The sequence below is a fragment of the Nematolebias whitei genome, chromosome 5 (genome assembly GCF_014905685.2).
Source record: "Nematolebias whitei isolate Nwh7 chromosome 5, NemWhi1, whole genome shotgun sequence".
Lineage (NCBI taxonomy): Eukaryota > Metazoa > Chordata > Actinopteri > Cyprinodontiformes > Rivulidae > Nematolebias > Nematolebias whitei.
Genome location: NC_056502.1, coordinates 51,745,547 through 51,771,912, shown reverse-complemented (window position 1 = coordinate 51,771,912; position 26,366 = coordinate 51,745,547). Strand labels below are relative to the sequence as shown.

Sequence of the window (26,366 nt, the reverse complement as noted above, 5' to 3'; positions counted from 1 at the left end):
AAAGCAAACTCTGGTCCGCCTAAAAACTTAGGTCTCGATCCGGTTGAAGTGAACTCAAGTGTGGTTCAAATGCATTGTGAATGCAAGGGAACCAGAGACCACTCCAAAAGCAGGAAGTGGACTACAGCACAGGGCATTCTGGGTAAATACAACTAAAACAAATGTGCATATCTTGAATCTCATACAAAGCCGTCAGCCGCCTTGTGTGGAAAAACAACATTCTCCATGGTCTTCTGCCTCATCTTCCACTATTGCTGAGTCCATTGTTGAAAAATGACAAAACAGAACAAAACTCCTAAAACTGCTAAAACTTGATGCCACTCCGTTTTTGTTTTTAATTTGAAGAAGAAGACATGTCTTCTGCAGAGGTTTTTGTGTTGTTTCCTTCAGTAGTTCTTGGTGCAGAGCCACCACAGGCGAGTGGGGGAACAGGTTGGCTCAATTGACTCATGCAGTGTGAATGCAAACCGCACCAGCTGAAAATGTGAACAAATGTTCTGAATTTTGGTCCCCAATCGAACAGAGACTACCGGACTATCAGGTGTGAAAACGACCCTAAAAACTGGGTTGCCAGGTCTAAGTCCAAGATGACTGCTGCCAAATATAAATAAACCCGGTGAGCTAGATAAATGGACTGTAAATGGTAAATGGACTGTACTTGTATAGCTCCTTTCTATCTTATCAAGATACTCAAAGCATTTTACAGCAATCTGTGCCTCATTTACCTGTTCATACAGCACTCTACTAGATCTCTACAAAGATAATTGAACAAATCATTCTAAAGAGACTAATCAGAGCTTTAGATCACATTCATACACTGATGGGAAACACATCAGAGGCTATGAGGGGTTCAGTGTCTTGCCCAGGGACATTTCAGCATGTGACTGCTGTTGGATTCAAACCCCCAACTCTCGCATTGGAGGACGACTGCTCTAACCACTGAGCCACAGCCTCTAACTTGAAAACTAAGCAACAGGCCATCTAACTTGTTTTTGTCTGGCTGCATCTAGGTGTAGAAAATTTTCCTTTCAAAAATGGAGTTGCCACATCAAAATCTACGATAGCTACGGGTTCTTGTGGCTCAGTGAGACTACCTGGATAAATAAAGGGTAAATGAAAATACTGATGCAACTCACAAATGTGATATTGGATAATTTTATTCAATAAATAAATGACCAAGTATAATATTTTTGTCTCATTTGTTTAACTGAGTTCTCTTTATCTAATTTAGGACTTGTGTGAAAATGTGATTATGTTTTAGATCATATTTATGCAGAAATAAAAAATTATAAAAACTTCACAAACTTTCAAGCACTACTGCTGTACCCCCCCCCCCCCCCCAATCCATTCATCTCTTCCCACCACAAGCAGACACAGACTGGAGACTACAGGAGCCTTCACAGGACAAAATAGCCTCATTCATAGCAAGTGTCAATGGTGAAATGGCCTTCAGTTGTTTAGTAAAATTTACACATTATACATTTTTACATGTTCATTAATTTTTAGTTATTACATTGATTTCCATGATTTCATTCAATTTTTCCGCATTGCAGAAATCATAGGGTTCGATTATTTGCGTTCCTCAAACATCCCCTCCCTGCTCCATGCTGAGCTGCCCCACAGCTATCCAGTGTCAGAATCTGATTCTTCTCCATTCCCACAAGCTTCCTGGAGGTTGATCCAGTATTAGTGCAGAGCCAGGGTACCGGATCTGCTGCAGACACAGCAAGGTCACTGAGCTCCATTCCATCAGGGGAAACTTAAAACCTTCCATTTGCCCGATTCTGTCCCTCACTCTTCCTCCTTCAGCCGAGGCACCCCATGTGCCTCTGAACTAACGTCACACAGTCACTTCTCACAAATCATACACATTTTTCTGGGCTAATTGCCACTGAAGACACCCTTTTTTTGTCATCCTGCTGAGAGCATGCTAAACACAAAGAATGACCTTTCAAAAACCGACAACATTAAATCTTTTCCATGTGGTTTCTTAAAAACAACACTTGTAGTTTTTACCCATGGCCAAAAGGGGAAGGCAAACCTTTGTGTTTTTCCAATGTCTCTGTGTGGTTTCATGGAATCATGTGTCTGTCTCCTAGCAAAATATTTAATGAACCACTGGATGGATTTTATTGAGACTTGTAGCGAATTTTAGTTAATTACTGGATTTGCTTCTACAACAAATTACCTATTAGAGGCAATCCATATCAAAATGCCCACCACAGCTCACTGTCGAAAAGGCAAAAAATGTACTTATATTGACAAAAACTATGATGTGGTAGTAGCTGAGCGACATCTGCAACCATTGGTGTCTGAAGCATTTGTAATGTAAGAGGGGCACACTGATGTGTGTGTGGTGGGTGGGGGTGGGATAGGGGGAGTGGGTCTGGGGGTCGTCCCCAAGAACATTTTGAATAGATTAGATGCCATTTCCAGCATCCTGGTGTATTTTAACGGGTTGCTAAACATCTGCATTTACTTACATAAGTAAATACGCTCAGGACAAGTGGTCATCTGCTTCGACCGGCTGGGTTTGGTAGGAACAGATACACAATGGCAGGTCAAGAATCACATGTTAAGATAGAAATACTTCTTCTTCTTGAGATAAAAATACTATCAAATGAAAACTATTCATTTTTAACAATTCATTTAGGGAAATTATGTCAATTTGTCCTCCAGTAGTCTAAGCCTAAAGCAGCATAACAAGCCGACCCTAATTATAGAATTTACCAAAAAGGAAAGTCTTCAGCCTAGTTTTAAAACTGGATAATGTGTCAGCCTCATAAACAGAAAATGGAAGTTGGTTCCACAAGAGAGGAGCCTGATAACTGAAAGATCTTCCTCCCATTCTGTTTTTAGAAACTCTAGGGACAGCGAGTAAACCTTCAGTTTGAGAGCAAAGTGCTCTGTTAGGAAAATATGGAACAATAAGATCTGTAATATAAGATGGAGCTAGGTTGTTGAGAGCTTTGTAGGTTAGAAGTAAGATTTTGAATTCTATTCTGGATTTGACAGGGAGCCAATGGAGAGAAGCTAAAACTGGAGAGATATGATCTCTCCCAGTAACTCCAGTTAAGACTCTGGCAGCAGCATTTTGGATCAACTGAAGACGTTTTAAAGAAGTATTTGGACATCCAAATAATAAACCATTGCAATAGTCCAGTCTAGACGTGACAAATGCATGGACCAGTTTTTCTGCATCATCTTTAGATCAGATGTTTCTAATGTTAGTGATATTACGCAGGTGGAAGAAGGAGGTTCTAGTAACGTTTTTAATGTGGGGGATAAAAGACATGTCCTGTTTGAAAATGTCCACTTGTCCTGAGCCTGCTTCTGCTAAAGGTTTCTTCCTCATGAGGGAGTTTTTCCTTTCCACTGTCGCCTTCATGTTTGCTCAAGATTAAAATTTTGTGATGGAGTTAAACTCAAAGCAGTCTGCTCCTTAGATAAATAATGTTAAAATGTTATTTTTATATATGAATGTTTCTGTTCAGTGTCCTGAGATGACTTCTGTTGTGACTTGGCGCTACATAAATAAACCAAATTGAATTGAACTGAAACTCAATAACTATTTTAGAACGCAACAAGAAGTAGTCTGACCAACAGCTCTTGTGTGAATAGAGCACACTCCACTTCTCTCAAGCATTCTAGCCCACCCAGCACATCGAAAACTGCCAGAACTAACAGTGCTAAGCTAGCAGCATGCAATACAGATGTGTCAGCTAAGATGCTACAGATGTAGTGCTCTGCTTCTCTCACACACCCTAATCCCACACCCTGGTCAACAACTGCCAGCACTAACATAGTTCTAAGCTAGCTCGCAAAACAGAGGTGTCGCCCCCTCCTCCCCCCGTGAGCGTACTTACGGAGGGGAAACACTGCAGTGGTGTGGAGTTGTTCTAGGTAACCAAGAAAACCTGGAGTGGCTTTTTAGTGATTTTAATATTCTCCTATTAAACAAGTGGAATGGATTCATTTACCAAGAAATAGAAACAGCGCTGGGTAATATTTCATGGTTAATGTGAAGGGGTCCAAATGAATATTTTTAATTGGGGGGGGCATGTCCCCTTCACATATAATGGTTGCGATGCTTATGTCTGCAACGCATATGGTAGATCTGAAATTTTGCATTATCACACATCTTTTTAGGTCTGACCAAAGTGGCTACAACTCATTCTTCCACACAAGATAAGCTTGGTCTAAAACTCTGGCTAAAAAGGTAACAAATACAAACATAAACACATAAACACATTCCTCCAAGGAACAACAGGTTATAAATTGTTTTACAGCAAACCAAAGATGACTCATTCTGTTACACAAGGACGTAATTCATGTTAACACTTTTCATTCAAACATAAGTTTCTACTCACCGTTTAGTTCAGCATTTCTCCCACTCTTTGTGGTGCTGGGTAAACAGCTTTCCAGGTAAACTCCATTGTGGTAACAACTTTCAGTCTCAGTGAGCTGTGGCAGTGGGTCCCAGCACAAACATGGCGTCTGCATTATGCCACAGGGCCGCTTAGATGTGCTAGAGGCCAAGCAGTCCTCTAACCACTGGCACAGCATCTGGCAGGCTGCCATGCTTGGATTGCGCTTCCCCACCACAAGGTATTCTGTTTTAAAATCTCCATCCTCTTCTTGGACTTGCCTACCAGCCCTAGGAGGTCCTTTCCTCATTTGTAGGAACTGCTTTCCAGCCTCTAGGAAGGCCACCGGGACAGAGTTATCACAGAGCCCTACAATCTCATCAAAACTCTCCATTCCCAGGTAGGTGTGTGTGATCTCCAGGAAGGAGTCGTACTGGAAGGTGCGGAGCTGTGACGGCACACAGCTCTCCCTAGGTTTGGTCACCTTGATGAACACAGTGTACCGTCGTGGATCGGGATTCTGCAGGGTCCAAGAACAAGGCACAGAAGGAAACACTGATGAAGACAAAAAGAAGCCAAAGAAGCGGCTCTGAACTAAGGTGGAGCAGGAGTCAGACTCAGGCCCTGAGGGGGCTGCATGAACCCTCAGGAGGAGAAAAAGGAGCAGCGCTGGAAAAGGCCACTTTGTTTGGCCACAGATGAGAAAAACATTTGACATGATTTACACTAAAGAAGGCAGTATCGCAGACAGGTGGCTGTTGGCTTTGAATGATTCGATTTCCCAGCTGGGCATAAAGGCAAGGAGGAAGAAGATGGGGAAATTTGGTGCGTCTCAAAAATCCAAAGATAAGTTCATAGCTGTGCAAGTCAATCCCACGATCCAACAGAATCTGTGAAATGAGAAAACACAAGATACAGATTAGACTTTGTATCAGATCAGACAATTGAGCAGGATTACACACATCCTATTTATCTCACAATGAGAAATCACTACCAGCCTCTGTGCCATTTACTCACATCAACAGCCGAGGCTGGGGGGCTCTGGAGGACAGGAAGTTGAAGAGAGGCAGATGGAAGGAGGGAGGTAGCAATTTAAAAATGTTTTTTTTTTTCATTATGCAAAGTCAGATTGGTCTTCTCTTGAGAGATGACTGCTTTCATCAGGTGTCTGCTCTCATTCCTCATCTGCCAGCACAATCATTTGTCCAATTATAAAACGATTAATTACAAAAAAAACAACACCTGCAGCCATTCATTACTTTACCTTATGAGGCTAAAAACTGGGCTTGTAATCGAGATTTTGTTGTTCATTATTACAGCCAAAAACAATCAGTTTATATTTACCCTTTAAAAAGAACACAACCAATACAGTCAGACATGTTGCCTGTGTGTTCTTTTACACATAAGAGTGTGACTACTCATGAGGCATTCACACTATTGTCATTGATTTTTCTTCTGTATGTTATTCAGAGTGATTCTCATCCTGCAGTTTTCAAGTTATTTCAACAATTCATAAATCAAAATGTTCAGCTCTTTCAGGACAATCCTGCTATGACTTTTGGTATTGGTGAAACTTTAGTTTTTTTTTTTATATTTAGCCTTTTCTGTAATTTTTTTCTCATAAAAAATGATTTGAGCTAATTTTACCTGCATCAAATCTTTAGATCTGTTTACAAACTTTTACTGCTTCTTTCACATGTTGTCTTGCTTCAGCTTCCTTCTGAAAATTTAAACTTTTTTTCAGCTTCTTTCAGCTAATTTCAGCTGTTGTGTGCTCCTTTCAGCTTTTTTCTGCTAGTTTCAGCTTTTTCTGCTATTTCAGCTGTTTTATGCTAAATTTAGGTTTTCATCTAATTCAAAATTATTGGGGCTCATTTCAGCTCTTTCTACTTCCTTCTAATAGTTTAAGCTTCTTTCTGCCTTTTCACCTACTTTCAGCAGTGTTTTTTTCTAATTTAAGCTATTTTAGCTAATTTTCAAAATTTTCTGCTCACTTCTTATTTAAACCTAATTCAGCAAATACGTGTTCTTTATGGTTTCTTCTGCTATCATAGGGTTGTTCTTACATTTTAGCTATATTTAAGCATGCTTTTAACTAATTTCAGCTGTTTTTCAGCAAGGTCTTCAGCAGTCAGCATTCACACTGCATTTTTGCAGGAAATGCAATTTCTCTCCTTATTTTTGGTTCCTTGTGACAATCTTCATGCTGAACTGTGCTGCACGTGACAACTTCTGATGAATGAAATGGTGTAATGTTCAGATTTTATGTTCTGCATGAAATTATTGGCTGCTGGGATATCTGCATAAATAATTCAAGCTTAGCGTTCGTTGAAGGATATTATATCACTCTGTCTAAAAAGTTAAATCTGGTCCTCTGGACATAAAAAAATATAAAAATTGTGTAAAAATGTTTCATCTTTCATCCGAAAGACATCCTCAGTCTGAGGTGCTGTATTCAGCTCAGTCTTATAAAAAGCACCTTCTCAGAGTGGATCAAGCAGTTCTATTTCATATAGGCTTCACCCTTTAAGACTGTCGCTAGTGGGTTTATCCCTAGGCGAGCAGTGCAGCACTGAAAACTTTAGTCCACGCCGACCTGCTGTGTGGGCCTCACCCCCTGGTCCGTATAAATTACAGTTAGACTGGGTAATCGGCTCCCATTTTTTCTTCAGCCAGCTAGCTAGCACTGTCAGAAGGACAAAGAAGGAAAAGTTGTCCAGCTTTGACCGGCACAACCTTTGCTAAGGATGCCTGGGTCTCCGCCACGCCAACCTCCTGCCGTCCCAGTGAGCTCTTCTTCCCCGAGGAGAAGCAGACGAGCAGCCTTGTTCAAGGTAAGCGCCGAGGAGTGTTTTTCCGTGGCGGGCCCCTACCCGCTGGACGACGCCACCGCCTTTTTCTAACGTGTTTTTCCTTGCGGTAATCAAATTATTTCCTCCAAAAAACGATGTTAGCAGCAGCCCCAATGAATGTTTTTTCCGTGGAGGGCCGCTACTCGCTGGACGACGCCACCGCTTTTTCTAATGTGTTTTTTTTCCTTCAAGTGAATCGGACGATTCCCTCGAAAAAGGCATAGTTGGAAGCAGCTCCGCTGAGTGTTTTTTTCTGTGGCGGAACGCTATGCGCGGGACAACGCCACTGCCTTCTTTGACGCAGAGTCACGCAGTGAATCGAATGATTCCTCCGAGAAAGGCAATGCGGAGCTTCCTCTTCCTTCCTGGAGAGCAAGTGATGGAAGACGAGTGGCCGAGCGGATGCTCAGCCACCTCAGATCTTCCCACGTCGGCGAACACACTGCTCCCAGTCGTCGGTGCCCTCCTCTCGGAGCTGCCCAGCATAATCCAAGAGGATGTTAACACAAGGGACTTTCTGTCCCTCGCCTCCCTCCGCCCTGATCGAATGATCTGGCAGCAAGGTTGGCTCCACCCCGGCTCATCGCCCTGACCCCATCTGGCCTCGCTGTCCAGCTGTGATATCACACTGGAACGAGGCTGCAGCTGAGCCCGGCAAGCTGAAGACATCCGTCTCCACCTTAGCTTCCATCTCGAGAGTGGAGGGTTTTACCGATCGGTGTTTCTTCCTTCGGTCCCTCCCTTGGAGCCAAGCCTGGCGGTGGCACTTGGAGCAAAAGCTTCTAGGATGGACCAGCAACCTGTACCTCCAGGGAAGCATGACCAGATGGTGACAAGGTCTCCAACCGAGCTCACCAGTGCACATTCCAAATGGCCACAGCGAACAACAACGTCGCCCTGCTGGACCACAGCATCTCTAAGAGGCTGGAGGAAGCAGACCTGCTGGAGGAGACAAAGAGCTCTCTTTCTGTAAAGCTGCTGATGTCATCTTAAACATGTGCCACCTCTGCGGTCTGCCTGTCCTGCATCGCCGCCTGGATGACCATGATCCAGAGGACCACTTGGCTCTGCCTCTCGCCATCCTTGTCCAAGAGGCTGCAGAAAGACCTGCTGGAGGGCCCCATCACCCCAGAGGCGCTGTTCGGGGCCAATTTGAGGACCATCCCTGAGAAATCGCAGAGGTCCGAGGAGGTCTCGGAGACTGTACACCATCTGGTGACATCACAGTCCTCCTCTTGCCCCTCTGGCCACTGGAGGGACCGCCTTGGCCAGCAACAGCAGCAGAGATGCTCCACAGCTGCGGCAGCGACTTCACGCCCCACTCCTCCGCCGGCCCCCTCCACCGGGTAACAGATCTTTGAGGGGAAGGTATGTGTTTTTTTTGATGATGTATGTTTTTTATATAAAACAGAAACACCTCTGGAAGTAAAGTTTTTTCATCTGTGACTGTCAGATCAGCTGAGCTCACAGCTGCCTCTCTTCACACATTCCCCACACAGAACGAGCCAGTAACCTCTAAACAGTGTTTTAAATGGCACCGCAGTTCAGTAAATATCACAAAACACTCATCTGCCACGTCAGCTAAAATTATGTTTTTTCAGCAGACCGAATCCGGTAAAATCCCTCGTTTTCAGCCAGAGCCCATTTTTAATTTCTGCTGTTTTCTGCCCACTCACAGCGCAGTGGGAGTAAACGTGTTTTCTCCACGACAGCTGCAGCCTCCACCGAAACGGCATCTCACTCAGAAAGTGCTCACGCCTCCTCTCGGTGCACGCCGTCTCACCTCAGCTCTATGTGAGACCGCAGCCTGGGCTCAGCACAGAGGCACACATACAGCCCTTTTTTCTGTCAGAGCCCTCCTCGGGTTCCCCCCCCCCCCCCCCCCGGAGAATCTCCGGATCAAGTGATGGCAGTAAGGATTTTTAGTCTGGTTGACGTTCATGAGAAACATGACACAACACAAATGCGTGACCACTCTCTGAGTGTTACTCAGAGTGGCAGCGAGTGTGTTCTCTGGACAGATGGACGGACCGTCTGATCAGAAGGGGTTACACGCTGCAGTTCGCAGCTCAACCCCCACCGTTTCAGAGGGATTATAGAGATGGTTCTGTCTTCTCCAGAACAGAGCTCATCTCTCCAGTCAGAAGTTCAGGAATTTCTGATGAAAAAACGTGATTTCCAGTGTTCCCAACAGAGAGGAAAATACGTTTTATTTTTCCTCCCACTACTTCCTGGTTCTGAGAAAAACCGGAGGGATGAGACCATTCTCGACCTGTTCATGTTCAGCAATTCGATCATGGGGAGACAGTTCCACATGCTGACAAACAGCTGCTGGACAACTCCTCCAGAACGACTGGTTTTCACCTCCATAGATCTGAATAGCGCATATTTTAACATTTCCATCATTCTGAAACACCCCATGCACATTCTCGAAATGCGTGGAGACGGCTTTGCAGTCGTTACACATGGCAGGAATGAGAATTATTTTTATCTGGACGATCTGCTCTTATTAGCTCGGTCCAGTTAGAAAGCAGTCGCACAGACCAAAACGCTAGTGTTCCACCTGATAATCCTGGGCTTTCTATAATGTGGGAAAAGTTTCCGTTTGTCCATCCCAGATGATTGTTTATCTGGAAGTGGAGCTAAACTCAACTACAATGAGAGCCCATTTATCACAGCTGAGAGCCGAAGCTCTATCAGCTCAGCTTCTCCGTGTCAAACCCAGTTCTACCATGTCAAACTTTGTAGCATAGTGACAGTTCTGCCTGTCATGCGACTCCTGGGACGATGTCAGTGGCCCACATCGTGGTTCCGCTGGCCCTACTTCACAAGAGACACCTTCAGAGATGGTTTGCCCGCATGCGCATAGATCCTGTGCTTCAGAAGAGGTGGATTATCTTTGTGCCCCCCTCCGTGAGAACTGATCTGAATCACTGGGGAAACCCTCTCATTCTGTCAGAGGGAGTTCCCATCAGCAGGCCTATGTCACACATCTTAGTCTTCACAGACATGTTCCTGTCAAGCTGGGAGGAATGTGTCTGTCCCAAGCAGTGGGAGCACAGTGGCTGGACCACGTCGCTTTACATAATGAGTTAGAATGTTTCACAGTCTGAAACTTGACTCAGCATTTGCCCCCTCCTGCGGGATCAGCATGTTCTGATCCACACAGACAACAAGTGACGACAGTTTACATAAACCGTCAGGGAGACATGCGTTCAGCCCAACTGTTATGCATCGCAAAACAGCTGTTGTGTTGGCCACACAAAAACCTGCTCTCCATCAGAGCAGTGTACATTCCCAGCATCCTGAACAAGCGATTGGATATCATGTCAAGGGGCGGTCCCCACCACAGAGACTGGAGCCTCCATCCCGAGCTGATTTCTCGAATTTTGGAGCAGGTTTGGCCGAGCAGCAGTGGATCTGTCCGCCACATGGGAGAACGCCCAGTGTCAATTATGGTTCTCAAAGAGCCCACAAGATGACCCACCGTTAGGAGCTCTCCTCCAGGCAGGAAAAGCGATCAAGAGTTACCCAGCAATAGGTCAGCATCCTTCGGTTTGTTCGCTGAACAGATCCGTTTAGAAAAGATGGGCCTCCCACAGGATGTGGTGTGTACGTTCAGGGCGCACGAGCTGCTTCCACCACAACGCTGTACACATCAAGTGGACAGTTTTTCAGTGCTGGTGCACAGAGAAAGGCGTGGAGGCCATCTCATGGCCACTAGGTGGCATGCTGTCCTTTCTGTAGCAGCTGATGGGCAGAGATTTAGCATTCAGCACAATTAGAACTTATGCTGCAGCTATTTCTTCCTGTCATGAGGGCTTCGGTGACAGAACAGTTCTTAATCACCCATTGATGAAGTGTTTCCTGAAAGGTGTACGGAGACACAGACTGGTGTCACGTCCACTAGCTCCACAGTGAGACCTAATGATGGTCCTGCACGCTCTGATCAAAAGTCATTCTGAGCTTTTAGATCAGGTTTCACTTAAATTATGTCATTAAAACAGCCCTGCTGTTAGTTCTGACGTTGGCAAAGAGAGTGAGTGATTATCTGCTCTCTCTGATGTTCCCTCATGTCTCAGAATTCAAGCTGATGGCATTTCAGCTGTACTGCTTTTTAACCCTGCTCTGAAAAACATCACAAGCTCATTCAGATCGAGAGTGATAACCTTGGATGGGTTTTATCCTCTTGCTCATAATTCTGAGGAGGAAGCAACATCTCACCTCCTTCTGTCCCATGCGCGCATTTTTCATGTTACGTGGCACACACGGCCGCAATGCGCTGCTTTCAGCGTATGTTCGTTCATTACTGGGACAGCTCTTCAGGACGTCCTCTATCCACCCAGTGCCTCCCACACTGGTTGTGTGAGGCTATTTCTGAAGCTTACAGTTCATCTGGACTGGATCCTCCAGAGAATCTCAGCGCATTCCACCAGAAGGTTTTCATCCTCCATGGTTCTGCATGGAGGGATGACAGTGGAGGATATTTGTATGGTGGCTGCCTGGTCATCGCCATGCTCAATTATTCCTTTTTATTTACGTGATGTTTCTACTTTCTCCATGACCCATTCTGTTCTCAGGGTTCTGACAGAATGATTATTATTTGTTTCATGGAGCCTCACATTTGAGCTCACACCTGCCTGCATGCAGTCGCAGTGTGAGATATTTATTATCAGTCACAAGTTCATGACTGCTGATTTTATTGTTATTAACCAGTTCATTCTGAGGAGCTGTTGGTCTGCTCTGTTCATCGTTACACTGTTACAATTCATATCCTCCGTTGTTCCTATTCACAGCAGCAGGTCTGCTATCTCAGCCTTTTATTCCTCACCAGAGATCTTTTCCGGTGCGCTCTTGTGCATGGAGCACACAATTACGTAGCGTGTAATTACACACACAGAAGGCTGTGCAAGGCTTTTTCTTTGCAAGCAGGTGCTTCATATTGTGTCTGAATGGACACAGTGAGGCATAGACTACATCCTGCTGCGCCTTTAACCCACTAGCGATAATCTTAAAGGGCAAAGCCTATATGAAATAGAATGTTGGTGTTGTACTGTAACCCCAGATTCTATGAGTATAGGCACAACCCTTTAAGCTTTGGGCCTCACTGGTTCCTAAATGGCTGAAGAAAAAAGCTATTTGAGAGCCGATTACCCGGTCTCACCGTAATTTATACGGACCAGGGGTGAGGCCCACACAGCAGGTGGGCATGGACTAAAGTTTTCAGTGCTGCGCTGCGCGCCTAGGGATAAACCCACTAGCGGTAGTCTTAAAGGGCTCCGCCTATACTCATAGAATCTGGGATTACAGTACGTAACCAACGTTGTGCTGCTGACAACCAAAACCAGCTGCTCACATAATCAAGGTGGACCATCAGCCTAACTATAGATCATTAGGACCCTGATGGCTGTTTACTATTCACAGGAGGCTAAGTGATACTAGCAATAACAGCATTGTATACTCCCGCAACATATGGAATGGGAGTATCAGAGAAACTGAGACGTTTATTTTCTAAACATAATGTCCCAGTGGCTTTTAAACCCCAAAATACATTACGGCGAAGACTGGTTCATCCCAAAGATCCAGTCCCCCGGCACAAACAGAGTAATGTTGTGTATGTTGTTCAGTGTCAGGAGGGCTGTGATCAGTCTTACATCGGAGAAACTAAACAGCCACTGGCCAAAAGGATGGTCCAGCACAGAAGATCAACATCATCAGGCCAGGACTCTGCGGTCTACACTCATCTCCAGGCCAGCGGTCACTCTTTCAGGGATGATGTGCACATCCTTGATAGAGAGAAACAGTGGTTTAAGAGAAGAGTAAAGGAGGCCATCTTTGTGAAAAGAAATTGTCCATCATTAAACAGGGGTGGAGCCTCCATGTTCAATTGTCCCCCTCTTACAATGCTGTTATTGCTAGTATCACTCAGCCCTCTGTGAGTAGTAAACAGCCATCAGGTGCTAATGATCCATTGTTAGGCTGATGGTCCTTCTTGAATATGTGAGCAGCTGGTTTTGGTTGTCAGCAGCAAAACTGGTTGATCCACTCTGAGAAGGTGCTATTTATAAGGGGCTGTTTACACGACACATATTTTGAGTGCATCCGCAGCTTTCTCTCTGAGGTTCTGCTGATCATTTACACGACACCAGTGCCCCCCCTCTTTGAATCTGGAGGTTTCTGAACCCACCTTCCAGAGTGGAGGTTTTTCACTGACCCCCCCACTGATAATGTAAACATCTCCCGCTGAGGCTTTGTGTTAAACCATATGCGCACGCGCAGTCGGACAGATGATTCCTGCGGATGCATGTAAACACAAAATGTGACCGTATCAATGCAAATCTTTTCCTCTAATTAACATATGAAAAAGCCTATGTTTCCCCCTATCGTGTCCGTGTAAATAGGGCATAAGACTGAGCTGAATACAGCGCCTCAGACTGAGGAAGTCTTTCGGATGAAAGACGAAACGTTTCTATATTTTTTTTGTTTTGTTTTTTTTGAATGTCCAGAGAACCTGATTTAACTTTTTTTAGATGTTTCTACCTGGATTATTGAGCATGCATCAGGATATATCACTCTGTGTCTTTCATGTCACAGTTTACCAAGTTCAGCTCATACTGAGGGTTAGAGTAGTTTGGCCAAACCTTCAACATAACATATAATCTAATGATAATCTAATAATAATATATTCTGATGTAGTATTGCAAGACTGCACACTCAAAATCTGTTGTGAATCATTCTCAGTTACTACCACCACAGCATTTAGTGAGGGCTTAAATTGAGCTGAATCCTGCCAGAACAGAATCTGTGAACTCTCTTATTTTGACAGGATGCTTCCAGTAACTGTCAGGCTTAGTAATAATAAAGTTATGAACAAATATGACTGACTTGACTGAATAAAACTTCTAGTGGATATGTAAACTGAAAATAATTACATGAACACTAATTTTAAGCACAACAGCCACAATCTGCCTCTTCAAGTGAAGCATTTCCACGCCTACCCCTAAATAAATCTCCGCTCCTAAAGGAGTGAAGTGCTGAGCAGGCAGGAGCCCACAGGCAGCGGGAACTTTCACATGTGGAGTCGGACAACAACGAGCAGGGACAGAGTCAGAGTCTTTCCTTCTATAGAAAGCAAACCTGGACCTACATCTGGACCTGTTCTTCTGTGTTTGTCTGTTCCTCCTTCCTGTCCTCTCAAACCCAGCTGGTCGAAGCCGATCACCGCTAGTCATGAGCCTGCTTCTACTGGAGGTTTCTTCCTTTTCAGAAGTTTTTCCTTTCCACTGTCTCCTTTGTGCTCAGGGAGACTGTGAAGTGAAGATTCAACATGTGTGCTGCTTCCTTACATACAGAACTTTACTAACTGGCTTTTATAATGTACGTGAATGTATTTGTACTGAGACCTGAGATGACTGCTCTTGTGACTTGGCGCTTTAGAAATAAACTGAATTGCAATTAAAATTATTTTCAGTGCTTTCTCGGCAGAAGAGGAAAGATATTCCAAAGTTCTGTTTGTGAAGTAAGAATAACTTCAACCCTATCGTTTGTCAGAAAACTGTAGTAAACTTACAGAACCTAATATCACCTAGGTCCAAATGGTTTTTCCTCCAGCTCAATCAGTCGTCCTGTCTCATTTCATCTTTGCCTGCTTTCTGTCTCTTCCTCTTCCTTCCTTCATCGGGCCTCATCCTGGCAGCTCTGTGTTTCTAACTGCTACAGAAAAGGGGCAGGGCAGCCGACTCGGGACCCGAAGGTCCTGGGTTCGATCCCCAGTCATGGCACATCATGGTGTCTCTGAGAAGGACACCTAATCCCGAATTGCTCCCCGGGCACTTACATAGCTGCCCACTGCTCCACCTGGGTGTATCCCAGGTGCACTGGGTTAAATGCACAGAGCCAATTTCATCTTTGAATAGGAACATGCAATGATGACAACACACAGCACTTTATTATTATTATTTATTAAAACATGTGCCAAACACCTTTCACCTGAGAACTGACAGGAATGATGTGAAAAGAGGAAAAAGATCTCCTCCTTATTGACAGCTCAATCTCTCCAGTCTCCAGACCCTCAGTCATAAATTCCACATTATATACATCCCCCCCCACCCCACCACCACCACCACTCCCATCAGCACCGAAGATGTGAGATCGCCAACATTTAGTGCTCTGCTAAATAATTATGTTTCCGTCAAGACTACACTCATTACCTACACTTACTGTTCGCCCAGTCAGAACCTGTCACACACACACAGGCACGTGTGGTTCCTGAGACCAATGTGACTTAGTGGCTCTTTATGAGACACATGTCTCCCTCCTTCTGGTTTACATTAAATGTATTGTGGACTGCCTGTGGAACGGCAGCCACACCTGAATAGAGTCTTGCTCTTCTATCAACTTTAATGTGGCCCGGACCTCAACATGTACCCTCACAAATGTTATATCAAAACGACCGGCTCGGCACCGTGATGTGTGCTCTTACCTTGAGTTTTACATTTTTAGTTACCATGGCGATGTAATTTGCTAACAATGATGCTATTTTTCCCATTCAAAATGCGTAATGGAACTTTTAATAGCTTCTTACTGCCACAGTGAGGTCACATGACCTAGAGTGGAGAGGTCCCTGAAAAAAAGCACTGAATAATTTCGGGAGCCATTTTGATTCAAGATGGCTGCCACAGCTACTTCAGAAAACTCAAAATTGTCTATATCTCAGTTATTCTATGAGATATTGAGCTGAAATTTGGTTTGGTTATAGCTGAGAATGTTCCCCATCAATATTGAATCCAAATCAACAATCCAAGATGGCCACCTTAGCTTACAAGAAAAAATGACTCCAACTCATTGATTTTTTTTACCATATTGAGCTGAAGTTTGGTACGGTGGTAGAGTGAACCCCAACACATAGTAATGCAAAAACAACGTTTTTAAATGGTCGCCACGTGGCAGTCCCTGTCATATTTCTCCAGGAATTTTCTAGATAATTTTTATATCAATTTGACGCCCTTTATCACAAAAATAGAATTTAACATTCAGAACGTATAAACACTGTAACATTTTACAGGTTTGTGAGAACAAAAAATAAATTGTGTAACCTTTAAATATGAGTCATTAAACCACACACACACACAGGTTTGTTTTGCTATCTTTGTGGGGCCTTTGCATTGACTTCCATTCATTTTTCATTCATTTCTATAGCCTAACCATGACCTTTATCCATAACCTAACCATTACCAGTACATACCTAACCCTAAACCTAACACATCCTCAATTCACACCTTAGTCCTAAACCTAGCCCCTAACCCACAAACGGGACTTCTTCTTATGGGGCCTGGGCTTTGGGCCCCATAAGGAGCAGTTGGTCCCCACAATGTAGTATAAGTTGGAAAAATGGGCCTCACAAAGTAGCATAAACAAGGACACACACACACACACACCACTGTCCTCTACTGACCTTTGTGTTTGAGAAGATAAACAATAATTAGCAGTTGAAGAGAAGAAGATTAATAAAAAAGAACAAAATAACTGGCCTAAAACTGTGAGAGACTAACTGGAAAGAGTCTCTGCAGAAGCTTAAACATTTTTGGTTATTCTAAATATATTTACATTAAATGAGTCGATTATATATTTACCGGTAATGTTTTGTAAAGTCAACCCTGTTTGTTAGCAAAATATTTAATTGACATTAGACAAAAAAATGGCTAAAATACCATAATTTTTTAGATATCATCATTGTGGCTTTAAGCATGACAGCTTGCCATGTCTCATGACATAACGTTGTTTTCGAGATCTGACCACAGCTGCTACAACTCGTTCAATAAGCCTAAATTAAAACACCGGATGAAAGGCAGCAGGCGAGATGCCTTAATGAAAGCTTGACCTTTAATTGCCTATATATCTATTTGTTTAGCAAACAGGTGAATAAAATTACAATATATAATACGAATGTATGTGAATGTTTCTGTGCAGTGCCCTGAGACGACTTCTGTTGTGATGGCACTATAAAAATAAACTGAATAGAATTAAAATGATGAACAATCATAACCAGTTAAAGGATGTCTTTGTTGGAAGGTGGCTGCTGTGTCGTTGGAATGTCCTCATCTCTTTGAGCGTAACAGAACATGCTGCTTTAGTCAACACCCAGGAGCATGAGTCCATATAAACACACCCAACAGGCTGTCTCTGTGAGTCAGCCCCAGCAAAGGCTCAATCACAGGGACACCACGGGTCCACACACTGAGACACACATGCAGAAACAAAGAGAGCCTTGATGAGAAAATGATAGAGTCACACGGCACATTGTCACATCAGCAGTCCAGAGACTACAGACTGATTAGCAGCTCAGGGACCTGAACCCGTGCTGCAACATGGATATGTATACATAATACATACAGACCCTTTCCAAAAAATTAGTATATCATAGAAAAGTTGTTTAACTTCCATAATTCCATTCAAAAAGTTAATCTTTAATAGAGGATAGATTCAGGGCCCACAATTTAAACTATTTCAAGCATTTGTTTATTTTTACATAATTTGTGCTTCCATCTCAGGAAACCCACGAAAACAGAATTTCAAAAACATTATTAAAGCTGCAAGCAGCGTTGAAGGCCCTCGCAGCGAAGCGCCGCTGCGGCCTTACGGCGACCGCGGAAACTCCAGCGACTCCTTCCGGTTGCCATCGAGAACGCTCACGCTACCGTCACGCGCCTGTTCTCCGGAGTGCGCATTCGCCGAACCTTTGACATAAGCTGCGACCGCATATATACCTATTGTAATAATGTAGGGGGCGCACTTGAGTCAAATCTTAAACAACAACACCACTGTGTCCATAAGTCATCACTAGTCAAGCACGAAAAATCTGATGCAGATCGGACGATATGTCACTGAGATATAACAGTTTGATTTATCTAGGGGGCGCACTTGAGTCAAAAGTAAAACAACAATACCATTGTGTGTTTAAGTGCTCACTTATCACACACCAAAAATCTGGTCCACATCGGATGACATATCACTGAGATATAACAGTTTGAATAATGTAGGGGGCGCACTTGAGTCAAATTTTAAACAACAATAACAATGTGTGTAGACATGGTCACACATTATGCCACAAAAATCTGGTGCAGATCGGATGATATATCATTGAGATATAACTGTTGGTATATTGTAGGGGGCGCTCTAGAGTCAAAATTTAAAAAACATTTCTACTGTGTCCACCATGGCTAAATAATAATACACCATAAATTTGGTGCAGATCGGCTAATATATCACTGAGCCAAAACAGTTTGAATAATGTAGGGGGCGCACTTGAGTCACATATTAAACAAGAAAACTAAAATGTCCATCGGTTCTCAGTAATGACGCACCAAAAATCTGGTTCAGATCGGATGTTGTATCACTGAGATATAACTGTAAGAAGAATGTAGGTGGCGCTGTGGAGGCTCTTGGCCACTTATCATGGAAACCTGTTCAAAGGTGGATAATGATCAATCATAGTGATTTTGGTTCACCTGGGCTCAAATCTGTGCAATTTAGAGCCAAACGTATTGCAACGGCGTCACTTTTTAATTCGCCATGGCGCCACGCCCACATTCTCTAGCTAGAACTGTTTGTTGTTTAAATCAAGTCAGACCATCTTATCTGTCTTCTAACACAGGATCATCCTGATTATGTGAAGGGTGTCAAAGAAGGACCATTCCAATTAAAAAAAGTCACTTCCTGTTGTGAGGGGGCGGGGCTTTGATGACTTCAAAATTTGACCTCAGGGTATCGTCGGGCATGGGACAGGGATGACTCGTGCCAAATTTGGTACAATTCTGTATTTCAAGTTGAAAGTTATAACGTTTGGAAATTTATGGCATGAAGCTCAACTTTGAGGCCTGGCCACGCCCCTTTAACAAAATGAAACCGAAAGCTTTTGATAACTTTTACTGTCCAATGTCTTAAAGGCCTATTAACCAAGTTTGAAGTCAATCCTTCAAAATCCCTAGGAGGAGTTCGTTAAAATTTGCCGTTAAAAACGCCCAAAAATTAACTTTTGACCCCAAATAGCCGACTTCCTGTTGAGTTTGGACCGGAGCTCCAAGAGACTTTTTCATAGGTCCTGAGAAGATACACATGTTCACCGAGTTTCAGATTTATAGGTCGAAAAATGGCTTGGGGCTGAGGTTTTAAAATATTCTAGGGGGCGCTAGAGAGGCTATTGGGCAATTATCATGGATTCCTGTTCAAGGGGCGGGCAATGATCAATCATAGTGATTTTCATGAACCTCGGATCAAATCTGTGGAATTTAGAGCCAAACGTATTGCAACGGCGTCACTTCTGAATTTGCCACGCCGCCACGCCCACATCCTCCAGCGGAAGCGCTTTGCGCTTCAAAGCAAGTCAGACCAACTTGTTATCTGCCTTCTAACACAGGATCATCCTGATTGGGTCAAGAGTGTCAGGGAGGGAGCATTCCAATCAAAAAAAGTCACTTCCTGTTCTGAGGGGGCGGGGCTTTGATGACGTCAAAATTTGACCTCAGGGTATCGTCGGGCATGGGACAGGTATGACTCGTGCCAAATTTGGTACAATTCTGTTTTTCAACGTGAAAGTTGTAGCGTTTGGAAATTTTTGGCGTGAAGCATAATTTTGAGGTCCGGCCCCGCCCCCTCAACATGCGTCGGTTTGCACCGTTTTGATAACTTTTGGTCCCCCATGCCTACTGAGCAAAATGGCGAAAGTTTGAAACCGATTGAGCGAAATTCGCCGTGTACGAAAAGTGAGAAACGGCCAAAATTGACCCTTTGACCCAAAATGGCCGACTTCCTGTTTGGTTTAAGGCATACCTCCAAGATACTTTTTTTCTTGATTCGGTGGGTTGTACATGTGTACCAAATTTCAGCTCTCTAGGACTTACCAGTTGTCATATCTCACGTTAGGGGGCGCTGTGGAGCAGTTTGGCCACGCCCACTTTTGGTTCCATTAAATACCTCAAATTTCTCACGGGGGACAATTTTGGGTCAAATATGGTGAGTTTTGGGATATGTTAAGGCCTCCAAATTAGCGCTCTTTGACGGAAAAAAATTAGAAACGACACAATAACAATAGGCCTTCACAGCGCTTCGCAGCGCTTAGCTGCTCGGGCCTAAAAATACTGTGAAGACATCAGTCCACACTTATCAGTTTTCACAGAAAAAAAAGAAAGAAATCAGGATCACAACAAATCAATCAAAATATGGTACTTTCAAAACGATATGTCAATCTTCAATACTTGGTTGGGAATCTCTTTGCCTTAATCACTGTCTCGATGTGACCTGGCATTGAGTCAATCATCCTGTGACATTGACTGGGAGTTATGGAAACCCAGATTTCCTTGATACTGTCAGATCTTCTTTGTTGTTGGCTCTGGTGCTCCTCATTTTCCTCTTGAGAATACCCCATAGATTCTCAAAGGGGTTTAGGTCTGGCGAGTTGTCTCGCCAGTCAGGCACTGTGGCACAGGCATCAAACCAGGTTTTGGTGCTTCAGGCGGCATGGGCAGGGGCCAGGTCCTGCTGGAAGATGAAATCTGCATCTCCATACAGATCCTCAGCAGAAGAAATCATGAAGTCCTCTAAAACATTCTGGGAGACTAACAAAGTCCATGCTCAATAATCCAGGTATACAATCCAACATTTTTCAGTCAGGTCATCTGGACAGTATTATTATTTTTTTTTTTTTTGTGCTGAAACATTTCACCTTCCATCCAGAAGGCTTCATCAGGTTGAAGCCTTCTGGTGCCAATATAGAGAAGCTAAAACTGGAGAGACCTGATCTCTCCTACTAACTCCAGTTAAGACTCTGGCAGCAGCATTTTGGATCAACTGAAGACGTTTTAAAAGAAGTATTTGGACACCCAGATAATAAACCATTGCAATAGTCCAGTCTAGACGTGACAAATGCCTGAAACAGTTTTTCTGCATCATTTTTAGATCAGATGTTTCTAATGTTAGTGATATTACGCAGGTGGAAGAAGACAGTTCTAGTAACGTTTTTAATGTGGGGGATAAAAGACATGTCCTGATCAAAAATAACACCAAGATTTTTAACATTAGAGCTGGAGGACAGATTAATGCATCTAAGGAGGGAGAAAGACTGAAAAATTAATTCCTAAAGTGCTCAGGTCCAAAAACCAAAACCTCAGTCTTATCTGTTCAACAGGAGAAAATTAAGGGTCATCCAGGTTTTTATGTCTTTAAGACATGCTTGTAGTCTAAGTAGCTGATTGGATTCATTGGGTTTAATGGACAAATATAATTTTGTGTCATCAGCATAAGAATGAAAATGTATCCCATGCTGTTTAATAATTTTACCTAATGGAAACATCCATCCATCCATCCATTTTCTTTACCCGCTTATTCCATTTTGGGTCACGGGGGTCGCTGGTGCCCATGTCCAGCAGTCACTGTGCGAGGGGCGGGGTACACCCTGGACGGGTCGCAAGTCCATCGCAGGCTAATGGAAACATATATGAAGTAAAGAGTATTGGTCCAAGCACTGAGCCCTGAGGAACTCCATGACTAACTTTGGTGTATGAAGAAGATTTATACATCTTACATAAATAAAGGTTGAATGAATGAAAACTTTTAACACTTTTATATTTTGTAATTATGGCAATTTTACAATGTGACATACTTTGAATTTGAAGTTGGAATGCAAAAGTCGATCAGTTCATCTGGACAGCAAAGGGTTAACCTTCACAAAGCTGCTGCAGCAGAAATGTGTGTGTGTGGCAGAGAAGGAAATCAGCTGATCTGCTGCAGGAGGGAGCTTGCCCCTGCACTTGTGGGCTACACACATGGTAAAGCATATAAAATAATTTATTTTAAATAAACAACCCATGGCTCATCCATCAATCAGCCAATTGTGTGTCGTTGTCATGTTTTCTGCCCTGCCGGCCATTGTTCCTGTTCATGTTTATTGCTCTCATCTCCTGTCAACCTGCACATCTGCCTGCTCACTTAACCACACCCACTCTGCTGAAAGTCGCTGGAGGACCTGACAACTCAGGTCAATCTCTGCATTTGGGAGAGACACCTTCAAAGAGGGAACAGAGCTGAAAGAGCAGTTCAACCTTGGGGTGAGTCAAGAAAAAAACCACCTCCACCGTAAAGACCCCAGTTTTCATCACTTCTTCACAGCAACCGCCTGAGGAACACATGCAGTTGAGTAGAAGTCAACTCTCTCCGGAAGAGAGGGAGAGGAGGAGAAGGAGTCACCTCTGTTTCTACTGTGGTAAGGAAGGACTCAGTAGGAAAGAGGAGGACTCCACAGAGCCACATCAGACACCCCATGGTCTCCTCTTAATTTACATTACCCGCTGAGATCCAGGTATGAGGTGAGACATCTATACCCGTTTCTGCATTAATTGATTCTGGAGCTGATACAGAGTTTATTGATCACAAGTTCACTAAATCTGTGGGCATTGAACTGGTTCAGACCACCAAATCTCATAAAATCCTGGCTTTAAATGGAGATTCTTTACATTACACCTGCCTTGAGACTGTACCCGTTACATTAAAGCCCAGTGGCAATCACCAGGAAGCAATAAAGTTTTTTGTTATCAACCCCCCAATTACCTGTCATTCTTGGTGCTACTTGGCTTAGCAAACATAATCCTCACATTAACTGGAGAGAAAAATAAATTGTGGGTTCAACATTTTTCAGCCAGGTCATCTGGACAGTTTCTTTTTTTGTGCTGAAACGTTTCGCATTCGATCCGGAAGGCTTCATCAGTCAAGGAAACACACAACAAAACTGACTCTTCCTCCATTAGCTTACTCCAAAGTGGAACAAACCAGTTCTGCTTGTGATAAGATGGTCTCTTTGGTACGCCCCTCCTCCATTGCCGGCCCTCTTCCTTGCTGACAGTCTTGTCAAACTGGTTGAAAACAACAAAGTCCATGCTCAATAATCCAGGTATACAATCCAACATTTTTCAGTCAGGTCATCTGGACAGTTGTGGGTTGGTCTGAGGAATGTTTATCAACATGTTTGTTTAATGCAGTCACCTACTTTAACTCCAGACAAAATTGAGGAGACCTATCCTGACCTCTCTAAGGTTCCAACAGATTATCACAACCTCTAGGAAGTGTTTAATAAAATAAAAGCTACTTCTCTGCCTGCCCATAGGCCATATGATTGCTCCATAGATCTGTTACCTGGTACTACTTCACTTGGGGGTGCTTTGCATTCTTTATCTGAGCCAGAAACTCAAGCCATGCAGAAATATATTAATGAATCTCTTCAGGCTGGAATCATTCGTCCATCAGCATCCCCTGCTGGGGCTGTTTTTTTCTTTTTGAGCAAGAAGGATGGGCCCCTTCGCCCTTATGTTGATTATCGGGAACCAAACAAGATCACTGTTAAAAAACAAATACCCATTAACTCTCATGACCTCTTTCACACCTTCAATCTTATTCAAGGAGCAACCATTTTTACTAAGCTGGACTTAAGAAATGCTAACCACTTGGTTCGCATCCAAGAGGGGGATGAATGGAAAACTGCCTTCAACACCCCTATTGGACACTATGAATACCTTGTCATGCCTTTTGGACTCACCAATTCTCCTGCCATTTTCCAAGCATTAGTCAATGATGTTCTAAGAGACACAGTTAACCAATTTGTGTTTATTTATTTAGATGACATGCTCATTTTCTCCAAAGATAACTCTCACAAAAAAAAAAAAACTTGTTAAATCTGTACAATTAAGACTGCTCCAAAACAACTTGTTTGTTAAAGCCAAAAAGTGTGAGTTCCATCAATCTTCTACTTCCTTCCTGGGTTTTGTTATCTCACCTAACAAAATAATGTATATTAACAAAGTTTCAGCAGTTTTGGATTGGCCTGCACCCAAGGATAAGAAACAATTACAGAGATTTTTAGGGTTTGCCAACTTCTACCGTAAATTCATAAAGGGTCTGATCTATTCTCCTCTTCATGCCCTCACCTCTTCAAAAACCACTTTCTGTTGGAACAAGCAAGCAGAACATGCCTTCAAGATGCTAAAAAAAACAAAAACGTTTTCTACGACTCCAATCTTGCACTCACCAGACCCTGAACAACAATTTATTGTGGAGGTCGATGCCTCTAGTACTGCGGTTGGAGCAGTGCTCAGTCAACGTAATGCTGAAGGTAAAACTCATCCATGTGCCTTTTTCTCCAAAAGTCTGTCTCCTGCAGAGCACAACTATGATGTGGATGAACAAGAGCTACTGGCAGTCAAACTAACACTCGAGGAGTGGAAACATTGGCTGGAGGGTGCCAGGAAATCCTTTCAGGTTTGGACTGACCATAAAAACTTGAAATATTTAAAAACAGCTAAGAGACTGAACCCCAGAAAGTTCAGGTGGGCTCTGTTCTTCTGCCGGTTCGACTTCACTCTGTCTAACAGACCTGGATCCAGGAACGTAAAACCAGATGCCCTCTCTTGGATCATGGAGAACAATGAGGCTCACGTCCCCAGTAAAGAGGTAGAGTTCATCCTACCCAGCAAGGTGCAACTCTCCATCATGCAGCTGGAGGAGGAGGTTAAACAAGCTAACCAGGTCCAGCCACCTCCACCAGACTGTCCCAAGAACCGGGTGTTCGTCCCTGCACATCATGTCCAAAAGGTACTTGAACTCTGGCATCAGTCTTGCCTTTTCTGCCACCCTGGCATAACCCAGACCCTGGCCCTTGTTAAAGCCCAGTTCTGGTGAAAGGACCTGGCTAGTGACATCAAAGATTTTGTTTCGTCTTGTCGTCTATGCTGCCAGGCTAAAACCTCTAGACGTCCACCTGCTGGTCTCCTACGTCCTCTTCCCATTCCTTCATGTCTGGTCTCATATAGCTATGGACTTTATCACAGGTCTCCCGCCCACCTGACTCATCGATGGGGCTCCAGCTTTCACCGTCAGGAGAATACTCCGCTCCAGATGGTGGGGTCTGGGTTACCATTACATGGTGGATTGGGAGGGCTACGGGCCTGAGGAGCGGTCATGGGTTCCTGCCAGCAACATCCTCGACAAATCACTCATTCGTGACTTCCATAATTCTCATCCTAACCTACCTGGAGGTCCATCAGGAGCCGGACCTTAGGGGTGGGGCTATGTCACATTTTCTGCCCTGCCGGCCATTGTTCCTGTTCATGTTTATTGCTCTCATCTCCTGTCAACCTGCACCTCTGCCTGCTCACTTAACCACACCCACTCTGCTGAGTCACTGCAATCAGCCCTCATGCAGCTCACCTGTTTTTCCCTGTACTTAAACCTCACAGTCACTCTACTCAGTGCCAGATTATTGAAAGCCTCATAGTGAGTACATGTCCAGCGTCCATGCCACATTCTCGTTTATCTTCCTGGTTCTGACCTCATGCCTGTCTTACAGATTACCCATCTTGCTCGTCCCCTTCTTGCTTTGGATTATCTACTCTGCTCATGGTAATGACCTCTGCCCTCTCTACAACGACCATGTCTACTGGATCACGATTCAAGTCTGGTTTCAGATTTCTGATCACCTGTACATGACACTCGCCAGTCTCCCTGGACCTCTCTTTTGGATCTCTCTCCTAATTGCTTCACACTCAGCGCTGTCTCAAAACCAGCTCGCCTTCTCCAATGGTGACATCACACAAACTGACCCCTTTAAGGAAATCCTCCCTCACCTGTTTACAAAGATTGGTGTTTGTAAATTGAACTGTCAAACCAAAGCCATTGAACTCCAATCCACTAACCTTCCTGTCTCTTCAGATCGTGCTGGCCCAAGGACTCAGACCTCCACCAGAAGCTGTTTATCAATAAATCTTTTAAACCTTCCTGTTGTCTTTGATCTGGTTCGAATCCCAAACCTAGTTATTGTCAGTCATGTCCAATCGTATTTTGAAAAACCGCAATATAGCAAATCTGTGATAAATGAACCACAAAGTAGCGAGGGACTACTGTGTCTATATATATATATATATCTATATATATATATATATATATATATATATATATATATATATGATACTAATTTATTTTATATATATATATATATATATAAATCAAAACTTAGGTCCACATTTCACATAAAGAGTAAGATGTATTTTAGGTATGCAACTGTGATTATAGTACCCTGTGATTCCTTAAAATTTATCAAAACATTATA

The 26,366-nt window shown here is 43.5% G+C and overlaps 1 protein-coding gene across 1 annotated transcript; it reads right to left on the bottom strand.

Annotated features, from left to right (window-relative positions):
• Positions 1–4,362: 4,362 nt before the first annotated feature.
• On the bottom strand, positions 4,363–5,247 carry LOC119410430 (adhesion G protein-coupled receptor B1-like). The gene has a single exon (XM_037677340.1). The coding sequence runs from the start codon at positions 5,083–5,085 to the stop codon at positions 4,363–4,365; it is 723 nt and encodes a 240-aa protein (XP_037533268.1). The 5' UTR covers positions 5,086–5,247.
• Positions 5,248–26,366: the final 21,119 nt, after the last annotated feature.

Bases quoted from the DNA above. Each gene is read 5' to 3' on its own strand.
- LOC119410430 (XM_037677340.1), bottom strand. From the start codon at position 5,085: ATGTCAAATGTTTTTCTCATCTGTGGCCAAACAAAGTGGCCTTTTCCA.